The sequence below is a fragment of the Medicago truncatula genome, chromosome 4 (assembly GCF_003473485.1).
Source record: "Medicago truncatula cultivar Jemalong A17 chromosome 4, MtrunA17r5.0-ANR, whole genome shotgun sequence".
NCBI lineage: Eukaryota > Viridiplantae > Streptophyta > Magnoliopsida > Fabales > Fabaceae > Medicago > Medicago truncatula.
In genome coordinates, this window is record NC_053045.1 from 58,135,921 (window position 1) to 58,147,453 (window position 11,533).

The following is an 11,533-nucleotide window of genomic DNA, read 5'->3' on the forward strand; positions in this document are numbered from 1 at the left end:
GTGTAACGCCTCCCCTTGGTGGGCATGTAAAGCTCAAGGCTGATGAGGGCGGGGAGTGGTCCAGCTCTTGGCATGCTTCTAGACAAAACTAAATCACATCGGAATGAGAGGGATCCTAAGGCTGTGTAGGCATGGGACTGCATGGTTGAAGGAAGACTTATAAGAATTGTTTGGTACTACCTATATCAACAAGATGCATCTTCTTTTCGGTAGCTCATTCCATAAGAACTCCACAGTTAAGCGTGTTTGACTTGGAGCAATTTTGGGATGGGTGACCTAGTAATCGTGCGAGTGAGGACAAAACACGCTGAAAAGACTCGTGTTGGTTTGTGGGGACAGTCGGCAATTCTGAAAGCAGTTTGGGGTGTTACATGTGGCACATTGTTATATATATATATATATATATATATATATATATATATATATATATAGGATGTATCTTATGAGAATGACTATTTTATGCGAGAATGATTATGGACCATTGGATTAAAAATAGATGATTGAGATTTAAAAGTCAAATTTTAAACTACATACACCTCTCCTTATTATGTTAATTCTCCTAAACAGATGTTTTCTTCTTCTTCATACGTCTTTGTCCCTCTGCCTCTCTATCTTCCACCGCGTCTCTCTCTTTCCACCCACGGCGGCGCAACCGCGGCTCTCCACTCACGGCAGCGCAACTGCGTCTCTCCATTCATGGCATCCTTGTCCCATCTCTCTTATTACAACCTGCTGACAAACTCATCTTTAAATATGTTCTTATCACTGATTCATATCTCAATCCTGAATTTATAATTCCAGATCTCAATTTTGAAATTAAATGAGTATAGATCCATGAATTGGTAAATACAATGGTTTTTTCTGCACAGATCCATGAATTCAATTGAGAAACAACTTTTTTTAGGGGATAGAGAAACAAGAGATGGAAACGGTGTAAAGGAAGTGGGGGAAATTTGACTGTCTGATACCCACCGTACTCATTTAATGGATCTTTTAATATAAGCCATCTATTTTTAATCTAATGGTCCATAATCATTCTGATCATTCTCACATAAAATAGTCATTCTCATAAGATACATCCTCTATATATATATATATATATATATCAAATAAAGCATTTATAAAATAACATTGGTATGTGACACACTCTAATTGACCAATGACACATAACATTAGTATCTTGATGGTACACAAGTGTTATCCAAAGACCAACATTGATCATGGGGCATTTTGGGCGATTATGGTCAAGAATCAAAAGATATAAAAACTCAAAATGATAAAAATAAAAGCTCAAATATTGAAATGTCCAATACATAGCTTCTAACTTGTACAAATGTATTTGCCAAACCACCAATCTCTAGCCATTTATGGCCACACATGCTATAAGAACTTATTAAGGAATTCAACTCTTAGCAACCATTCCAAATGTCCCTATGGTTGCACTTGCATAAAAAATATTACAAATTTGAATAGATTTGTAATTTGTATATGATCTATGATACATGACACATAACAAATAAATAAATAAAAAATCAAGCATAGACTTGTGGATTCTCCAGCAGATATGACTCCACAACTTCGTAAATTCCAATGGTGCTTTCCCTTCCTTCCTTTACATCTTCTTCTTTAACATCAAAATCTCCAATAGTCTTGTAACTGCTTGCCATTTTACATAGACAACCTCCATCATTTGTAGCCTCAAACTTCACCTCATAAGCAATTGATTCCAGCTTGTCCCCTAATGGATCCCCTTCAATCATAGTGTATTTGCAAATCAAATTTTCCTTATCAAGCACATCAATCTTTTGTTTCAGATATTTGAAGGGGCTGCCTGCATATCATAAAAGAAATACATAAGAAGTTATTCAAATAAACTTCTTTAGTTTACCTGATGTCGACTCAAAGGTAAAGCCACCAAAGCAATCCAAAAGTATATTTTACTTAATGATAAAGACACATACTCTATTATTTTCAAAATCAAAATTAATATTTATCAATAAAGATTAAATCAATTGACTTTACTATCAATTGAAAAAGAAATATTAAATGTCTGGATACTTTTGGGAAGCATGCCGTTCATTGTAAGGAGCTTCCCGACTTTAAATACAGACATGACTTTGTTAAGGATGTACTTTTTGATATATTCAGGCGAGCAGGAGTATCAATGAAGAAGGAGGCGCCTGTGAACTTTCTGACTGACCCACTAGATAGAAGATCGACACTTAGGCCTGCGGATGTTATGGTGTACGGATGGGTTGGAGGAAAACATGCATGTGTGGACTTGACTGGGGTTTCACCACTTGTGGGTTAAGGGGTGGGGGCTTTTACGGTAGGACAGACAGCTCTAAAAGCTGCGTCAAGCAAAGTGGTCAAACATGAGAAAGCGTGTTCTGACAATCAACATGCTTTTAATACAATTTGCTTTTGACACTTTTGGCTTTCTAGCATCAGAGGCAGTTGACCTTCTACATATAGTCCAAAGGGTTATGCATAGCAATGTTATGTCTCCTAGATCCATAAATGTTGTGTTTACGAAGATTGATTTTGCCATCCAAAAAGATCTAGCGGCGCAGCTTGTTGCCCGCTTGCCTCCTATTCATGTGTAAGTAATATTAATAGTAAATATAATTTTGTATAATAAAAAGTCTGAAATTAAAATTTAATCAAAAATTTAGTAATTTTACTAAAACACTATTCTTAGTTTTAAAAATGTCCATTTGCATATTAGACCTCAATATGCGTTGGGTCGACCCTGATTTATGTTTGATTGCTAAGTGCTTACCTTCATTAAAGTTGACTTGTTCAATGCTTCCAGCTCCTCCATCTCCTTCAATTATATTGACATCTTTAACAAACTGTGGTAAGAGCTTTGGGATCAAATTTCTAGAGTCTATGATCAAAGCCGTGAACATGCGCGATGGTGCAACGGTTGAGGAATACTCATGTGTAAAGGTTGTGACTCCCATAGTGAATTTTTTTAGATTGAAGATTTACAAGGATCAAAGTTGTGAATGATATAGACCAAGAGGGAGAGACTTTGGTCTTTTATAGAACAAATTGCCCTTGAAACGAAATTTCTTAGAAATGATCCCTTTGATAAAATTTAATGAATTTTGAATGGAATTGAAAATGTGACTTAAATGGACATGTGTTTGATTGTTAGTATTGTTCATTGAATTTTTGTTATTTGAAGACTTTCAATGATCGTGGCTGCTGGCTGTGTTTTTGTCTCTTAACGATAAGGCTAAATATTCAAATGTATGGTCCCACGTATAGTTGGCTATTGGTAGAATAAGGCCATTTTCCAACATTATTATAGACTATGACTATGATATGTTGTTGGATTCATATTTCATAATTCAGAATAAGAATAGTTCCTTACCTACCTCGTGCATGTGATTTTTCATCAAAGGTTGAAGATTTTGAGTCTTCATTTACCTTGAAAAAAATTGAGTGATAGGAAAACGAACAGTAACTAGAGAGGAAGCAAAGAAATTTTTCATTCTTTCTTATTTTTAGGAAGGTACGTAGACTGAAGGCAACATGCAAAATCAAAGCTCCATCAAAAGTCAAAGTTCAACCGTAAACCGGAACAGAAGTACACAATGAGACAATTCATTAACTTAACCAAAAAAAAAACGTGACAATTCATTGACCATGTTTCAATATAGAAGAGAGGATTGCATAAGAGTGAAAATCAAACCCTTATGAGCTGTTAGATCTGACGTGCTGCGAAGATCAAACCACATGTCAAGATAGATTTGTGTTTTTTCTATCAAAACATTTCTATATGCTTAGATGTATGTTATTTAACACACAATTATTTGTTATGTTATTATTTTCACCTATTCCAATGTTGTTGTTTGCAAGTGTGAGTTATATGTCTCACATCGGATAAAAGAGTAAAGGTTGAACACTTTTTAAGTAAGAGGACCCATAAATCCATTGTCTTAAGGTTTTGGGTAAGAGTGTGGTGTCTCTCTTACTTGTGCGGTTGTTCTAGCCTCGATGTGGGCGGTCCCCCGAACCACCCTAAGTGACCCAACAATGGTATCAGAGCCCCGTTCGACAAAGGATACGTTCGAGGCAGCCGATCCGTTATTAGATACAATTCTCCTCGGTATTAATTTGTATGAGTTAATTTAACTTAAAAAAAAAATTTGTATTTTCTATTTAGCACGATTCAAACCTTTAACTCCTAAACCTTAAACTCCTTTAATATTTTTTTTAACTCAACCAAGTGACTTAGTCACCCTTCAAAATTGGATAACTATGGTTAAAAAAGTAATTTTTTTTTACAAAACTAAATGGCATTCATTCATTCAAATAGATATAGTACATCGATATAATGCGAATTCGCTAAAAACAAAAAGGATGAATACATTCATGTTAATAACATAAAACGGCAAAGTGCAAATGCCTACAACTATGACTATATTTAAATCTTCGGAATAACCATGTCTCTGAATCTGTAACGTTGATAACGCCAAAGTCGTTGATTGAATTTGCACTGGATCGAAGCTGATCTGACAATCTGGACTAATCTAATACCTGAGAGAAACAAGAAAGACAAACATCGTCGCACAAAGACGGTGAACAAACCAACGTCGCACGAAGACGACGAAATCACAAAATAAAAAACGAAATAGATGTGAAAATTTAGTAACTCATTTAATCACAATTTTGAATTTGATCATTCATTGCCTCTTTTTTATATTTTCTTTGTTAATAGAAATGTATATAATCAATCCTTCACATCAAAATTCTCTAAGCTCTAACGATTAACAATTAAATTAACATAAATTTTAGAAAATAAAAAATAAAAACTATTTTCACAAATAAACAAAATTAAAAATATAAAAACTATCATAAACTCTTATTGGGCCCAAATATTTGAAATTAACCCACCAGGCTTCCATACAACCCGTCACTCTAAGCCCAACACATCACCCTAACAAAAACCCTAATTGTGCTCTTTTACTTTCCTTCACTCTCTCTGCACCTTGAATCTCAGAAACCCTAGAGAACAAAATGGCGAGTCCTCTGAGCTCAACTTCTCATCCTTTCTCTGTTTGTTCCAAATTTTCTCCTTCAATTAACAATCATTTGCTAATTTTTTTTCCTGATTTTTTTGCAGCCTTTCAAGAGATTCGTTGAGATTGGAAGGGTTGCTCTGATCAACTATGGACCAGAATATGGTAGAATCGTTGTCATCGTTGATGTCATTGACCAAACCAGAGTATGTACTTTTATATTTCCATTTCTTTTGTTTTTTTACTCTGCTTTTTTTATTAGATACATGTTGCACCCGATTTTTAGGTTTTGTTTCTTAGAAATTTGAAGCAATAAAGTTTGAATTTTTTCATCTGGGTGTTGATTAAAACTTGTCATGATTTACATTGTCAGAAAAAATTATGGTAGAATTTGATTGATGAATTTAGTTTTTGTATAGTTGCTGGTTTTGTTTTGTTCTATTTTAAGGAGTTTTGTGTCCATCTTTTGCAGTAAGTTAAGTTTTGGAATGATTTGGTGTTCTATTCTAGGTAGTTATATCTTGTAAAAGTTTTGTGTCCATCTTTTGCATTAAGTTATTCAGACTGTTTTCAGCTTATTTTCATAAGTTCTCCAAGATAACTTAGGAAAACAGCTCATTGTTTATATGAAAACAATTTAACTTTAATTTACAAATTAAGCGGTTTATCCAAATAGGCCCTGCATTTTGATTACAAATATTGAGTTGTCTGCATCTTTTTGGTTTGGTATCTTAGAAACTTGAAGATCCAACTACAGCCTGCGTTCCATTATGAGTTGTCTTCATTGTTGATTAGTTTTTTTTTCTTTTTTTTTTCTTTTTTTTTCTCTTTATTTAATGAAAGCATTGTTGATTAGTTGGACATGCTTTTTGTAAGTCTGATGTTGAAACTGCATAGCATAATTGGTGTAGGGACGGAAGCACTTTGCGGGCTTGTGCCCACATTTTTGTTGTTCCTACATTAGTGTCAAGTCCTTTTGCAAATATATGAATGGATACAAAACCATGTTTCTTATTCCCCTTTGAATTAGTTAGTAAACAAACACACTTTGAAACTTTTAAGGCTATAAATATCATGTTTAACATTTCCCACGAATAGTGCTGAAATGAATGTTGTGGTTTCATTGCATTTAGAGCTGTCAAAATAGGCCGGCCCGGAAGCCTGAATTAAATGTAGGGCCTGGGCCGAAAAAATAGCAGCCCGAATTTTCAGGGCTTTTTAGCCTGCCCCGAAAAGGCCCACAGCCCGCTCGGGCTAAGGGCAGCCCGGCAGCCTGCAAAAAAAAGTGGGTTATTTTTGACACTGGACTGGACGGACAGCCCAAATAGTTATGTTCATTTGATATTTAAGTCATTCTCTCTTTTAAAAATTGTATATAATTATGTTCATTTGTTTTGTTACTTCTAATTAAAATGAAGGAAAAACAATAATCAAAGTGGTTGTGTTTCATCATTGTTTCTTAACTCTTGTTCTCCTGTAATGTTAAAAATGTTATGCTTTTATTCCCCACTTTTGAAACCCTTTTGCTTATGGTTGCATTGTGATTTCCTTTCTTCACTGTCAACTCAGTTTAGTACCCTTTATCTTTCTTTCTTTTTATTTTTTTAATTTATTTTTACATGTGTTGGCTAATTAATTATATGTGGATCTTGCAAGACAATATAGTGACTATATGTTCCCTCAACAAAACAAAAAAAATAGTGACTATACTGATTAGCAAATGAATTTAATAAATATACTTTTTTAGTGTACAATTATGTTAATGTTAGTTGGTATGGATAAATGTTATTCTCTTGGATCAAACTTAATTTTTCTTTTGTTCACTATAAATTTTGTGTATATTTATGTTATTATGTTTTCAGTCCTTAAATGAAAAAAAAAAAAACGGGCCTGGGCTGGCCCATATTTAAACCGGACTTTTCAGCCCGGCCCTAAAAAGCCCTTGGGCTGGTCAGGCCGGGCCTAAACGGGTCGGGTCGTCGTTTTGACAGCTAATGCATCCAAGTTTGTGACAATACTGCACTATTTATACTTGCATAAATACACTAACTCGCTAAGAACTATGTAACTTTTTTATTGCTGCAAATTAAATTTGCCCCCACAAAAGTTTCTTGATCCATCACTGAATTTGTGTACTATATGTTGCCAGGCTCTTGTTGATGCTCCTGATATGGAGAGGTCCCCTATAAATTTCAAGAGGCTCTCACTCACAGACATCAAGATCGATATTAAGAGAGTTCCGAAGAAGAAGGATCTCATCAAAGCCATGGAAGCTGCTGGTTGGTACCAAACTTTTATGAAAAACTTCATAATTTTTTTGTTGTATTTTTTTGTTAATGATCTGTTTTATTCTTGAACAGATGTCAAGAACAAGTGGGAGAAGAGCTCATGGGGCAGAAAACTGATTGTGAAGAAGAGAAGGGCAGCCCTCAATGATTTTGATAGGTTCAAGATCATGTTGGCAAAGATCAAGGTTTGTTTCAATTTACGCTCCTATTCTTTTTCTTGTTTCTGATATTAGTAGTATTGGTTGAGAGTGACTTGTATGGGAGCAAATTATATTAGTAGTATTGTTTCTGATGCTTTATATTTACGGCTTATGCAGAGGGCAGGCGTTGTTAGGCAGGAGCTTGCTAAGCTGAGGAAGACTGCAGCTTAGGCATTTATTATTGATCAATTTTTGAATTTTCCTATGAATTTCTTTGGATACATCTTGGTGTGTTTTATGAGATTCTATGTAATCATTGAGTGACGTCCTAGAAAGATTTATTTTGAGAGTTCATATTAGTGATGTTAGTTCCCTCAAGTTGCATATCGGTTTTGCATTGGCCTTTTGCTTGCTTATGGTTTGCATATTTTGCTTTTCAAGTTGTTCTTATGCTGATAGAAATCTCAAGCTGCAGAGGATGTTAACTCCTGTATTTTTAATGTCATTTTTTTTGCGTCTCTATTGTTACTGCCAATCTGGTTTACACGGGTGTAACTTTAGGCTACGAGTGATTCATAACATTTTTTTTTTTGTCAAATAGCTTAGGGCTAGAAATTCGATAAGTTGAGGATTTGGGGTTTGATCCCCAATCCTCTTTTCATGAGCAAAAAGATGGTACAATTGACAAAAAATTGACCTCAAAATAGAGGTGACAAAGATGGTGACAAAGTAGAGCAAAAATTCACCTCAAAATTGATCTCTAATCCTTTTTTGATCCCCAATCCTCCCGATGGTACAATTGACTCTGAGTGGTAACAAAGATGGTGATCTTTTTCTATCCAATCAAATAAATATTACACTTCAACGGATCGGACATAAAGATGTAAAAGGTTATTTTCAACCATCACGGGAAACTTGTAATCAACGTCAGTATCATCTTTGACTAGTTGTGGAAAATACACGGTTTTCCAACAATCATCTTCCTTATCCTCCCCCAAATCCACGCCTGGAACTTGTCCTACTACATGTCATTAGAACCAATATGGATAAAGAAGTCGTCAAGTTTTGCCTTCAACTCGTCCAACTTGTCGGTGGGGTTTATAGTGAACCAAGCCCTCCTTTTCACATCTACATAACGGACATGAAGTTTAACCGGATCTTGTGCATCTTCAGACATGTTTCACTTCACAAAAATATAATGAAAGTATGAGAACAAATATGAGATAAATGAGATAAAATAAATAGTTGAATAATTAGTGACAAAGTAAGTAATGCGAGCAATAATTGGTGTGACATAACCGGCCACCAAAAAAATAATTCATTTCATTTAATATATATAATATTAGTTACATATTGGCCAAAAATATCCAAATTACTTAACCGGCCACCAAAAAATATGTCGGGGTGTAATACCACCAAAAAATAGGACGAACACCGACCGACCTATAAGTGTCATAACCTATAATAACCTATCTAAGAGGTCTAGTGAAAATTGTGCCAACGTCATTCATCAAAGCATCATCCCTATCCGTGACAATCACCTTAGGCATGTTCTCTTTGAGGACAAGAGACCTTTCAACATCGTAAGTGCCCAAGCAAAGTTATCCTCTAGTTCAAAGTGAAAAAAGGTAAAACCAACGGAATACGTCATTTTTGTAGAGGTGCAACCAACTATCTTAAACAACGGCATTCAATGGTTGTTGGTTTTGTGTGTAGAGTCCATGACAAAAACGGTTGGAAAAGTGTTGAGCAATTTAATTGACTCCGGATGAGCAAAAAAGATGTCTTCAAGAGTGGTTTCCTAACTATTGCATCTTGTGTAATAGAAGTATTTATGCTCCACCAACTTCGAAATCAAGAATTGCAACTCCGTCATGTCACCTCTTTCCCCCTTGCACCATCTTGTTCGCACATTGTACACTTGCTTGATAGTTGTCACACTTTCTTTGTTATTTTCCTTCAAATTGGTGAGAATATTCCGAGGCACCGTCAAGCTCTTTGTCATGTCGATAACTTTTTTCTTCTCCTCCGCACTAAGCCTACCCGCAATAAGGTGTCCTTGTAACTTTTCCTCCAAGTCATGGTTGCGCATTCCACAAAGCATTGCAAGCCACCAATCATTTGTATCTTTATCAAAGAAACCTTTCAACCTAAATCGGTTTCTTCCTTGTCTTAGGTGGGTTGTATATCCCACTCCTTTCACATTGCATCGTCAAGTATGACCTTTTTAAAATGGATTTATCTATACAAACACCATATCCAGCCTTTACCCCTTGTCGACGAACCCAAGTAAGTAACTCTTCTCGCTCTCTCCATCTTGCATTTGTTGTAAAAAATGAGGCGGTGTCGCGAACTTCACAAACAACACCGATAGGTACCCGTTTAGGTTCTTCAATTTTACCAATTCGAGCTTGCATTGAAATTTGAACTTTAAACGGTTTCAAATTAATGGTTGGTTTGACATTGCCGGAACCTTCACCGGAAGCTTCATTTTTGGCCGGTTTCGGTTCAACGTCATCATCCGCGACATTGTCAACCATCTCACTATATATCTATTGAATAAAATTTTTTACAATGGAAGAATAAATAAATTACTTGTGGAACAAGCTAACCAAGAATAAAAGTGGCGCAAAAAATTCAAAAATCAAGAGAGCACAGTGGCGTGACTTAAGTCACGCAACACTTTAACACTTGCGTGACTTAAGTTGCGCATCTAGCCCTATTGCCTACGAAAACCAGAAGAACCAAGCACAAAAACCAGCAAAATGAGATGAGTTTTGATGATACAATACCTGATATTTGGTGCTTGATGAGCGTAGAAACTTGCTTCCTGACGATTTGCAATGATTTGGGATGAGGATTTTGACCCAAAAAATCGCACTTTTTTGGTTTTTGAAGGTCGAGGGAAAGAAAATGGTGCTTCGAGTTTGGACTGATGGGTTTTGTACGAAAACAGTAACACTTCGTCACTTAACCTGTGCTGCGTTACTTAAGGTGCGCAAGGGTAAATTTGAAAAGGCTACAGAACACGAGCAAAATGTGTATGGTGGAGAGCAGGATTCGCACACTATATGTGTGGCTCTACCGGTTCCCTCTTCTTATTGACATGTGGTTTGGTACATCACTATAAAATGGAATAAACTTTTTGAGATTGGAATATTACCAAAATGAACGTATGTAGTGGCATGCAATCAAGATTCTTTTCGCTTGAGAGAGAAGCAAAAATATTGGTAAGAGATCTATGCTCGCTCATCTCACGAATGGTCATGGTCTAATTTTCCGCCTCTCTGTAACTGGATCAGAAGGTGCAACTATTAGACTATACATTGAGCAATATGAGAAGGATCCATCAAAGATCGGGAGACTTTCACATGAAGCACTTGCTCCTCTTGTAAGATGCTTGTAATAGTTTAAATATAAATTTCATTGCCAAGCTTGCAGACATCTTAACCAGTTGAAATATGTCTTAATTACAGGTGGAGGCTTCATTGAAACTTTCAAAGATGGAAGAGTTCACCGGTCGATCTGCTCCCACAGTCATCACATAAATACCCTACCTGTACTGTTGGTTGTTTTCGGCCCCTATATATAGGCACTTGAGTGGAATTTGTATTACTTAACTAAATTTTGATGTGATAAATAATTTGAAACTGCTGAGTTCTGATATTATATATATATATATATGCACTCTTAATATAATGTCTCCACTTTTGCTGGCTTTACTTTGGTTACTCTTTTCATAATTCGTTCATTTTCTTTCCCGTGGTTTAACTTCCTTGCTAGGCCTTGGAGGAAGATGGATTTTACCTTGTCAATAAAAAAAAAGAAACATGGATTTTCCACTAGAGTTGGAAAGAAGAATGGCATTAGTCAGTGGAAAAAGTTGTGTGGTGGTAATCAACGATTTTCAAAATTTCGTTTACCCCCCCACCACTATGCTTCAAGTATAATTTACCACGACCAATTTTTATATTCACTGGATGCATAAGGTGTAATAGGGAATCTCCATGATACAATCAAAGTCCCTGGACTTTAATTGCACTTCCACATTGAAGGCCAAATATAATAGTTT

The 11,533-nt window shown here is 35.6% G+C and overlaps 2 protein-coding genes and 1 long non-coding RNA gene across 4 annotated transcripts; 2 read left to right on the forward strand and 1 right to left on the reverse strand.

Annotated features, from left to right (window-relative positions):
* Nucleotides 1–1,268: 1,268 nt before the first annotated feature.
* LOC11416218 (pathogenesis-related protein STH-2) lies at nucleotides 1,269–3,200 on the reverse strand. 2 transcript variants are annotated; one of them, XM_024782663.2, is made up of 2 exons: nucleotides 2,783–3,200; nucleotides 1,269–2,592 (listed from the first exon to the last, which is right to left on the reverse strand). In XM_024782663.2, exons 1-2 carry the CDS (start codon nucleotides 2,964–2,966, stop codon nucleotides 2,357–2,359), a joined length of 420 nt encoding a protein of 139 aa, XP_024638431.1. In that variant the 5' UTR covers nucleotides 2,967–3,200; the 3' UTR covers nucleotides 1,269–2,356. The 2 variants fall into 2 exon arrangements, with proteins under 2 accessions (XP_024638431.1, XP_003609709.2); XM_003609661.4 differs by having other exon boundaries at nucleotides 1,269–1,831; nucleotides 2,783–3,159.
* Nucleotides 3,201–4,912: 1,712 nt separating this feature from the next.
* On the forward strand, nucleotides 4,913–7,983 carry LOC11422304 (probable 60S ribosomal protein L14). Its single transcript, XM_003609664.4, has 5 exons — nucleotides 4,913–5,034; nucleotides 5,138–5,239; nucleotides 7,183–7,312; nucleotides 7,394–7,506; nucleotides 7,639–7,983. Exons 1-5 carry the CDS (start codon nucleotides 5,032–5,034, stop codon nucleotides 7,690–7,692), a joined length of 402 nt encoding a protein of 133 aa, XP_003609712.1. The 5' UTR covers nucleotides 4,913–5,031; the 3' UTR covers nucleotides 7,693–7,983.
* A 2,665-nt stretch (nucleotides 7,984–10,648) lies between these two features.
* LOC11419356 (uncharacterized) lies at nucleotides 10,649–11,136 on the forward strand. Its single transcript, XR_003011467.2, has 2 exons — nucleotides 10,649–10,852; nucleotides 10,938–11,136. It is a non-coding gene; the product is annotated as an uncharacterized lncRNA (long non-coding RNA).
* The last annotated feature ends 397 nt before the right edge of the window (nucleotides 11,137–11,533 follow it).

Coding starts and splice junctions, on each gene's coding strand:
- LOC11416218 (XM_003609661.4), bottom strand. CDS start 2,966: ATGGGAGTCACAACCTTTACACATGAGTATTCCTCAACCGTTGCACCA. Junction 1,832..2,782: donor ACAAGTCAACTTTAATGAAG/GTAAGCACTTAG, acceptor TATGATATGCAG/GCAGCCCCTTCAAATATCTG.
- LOC11422304 (XM_003609664.4), top strand. Junction 5,240..7,182: donor ATGTCATTGACCAAACCAGA/GTATGTACTTTT, acceptor ATATGTTGCCAG/GCTCTTGTTGATGCTCCTGA. Junction 7,507..7,638: donor TCATGTTGGCAAAGATCAAG/GTTTGTTTCAAT, acceptor CGGCTTATGCAG/AGGGCAGGCGTTGTTAGGCA.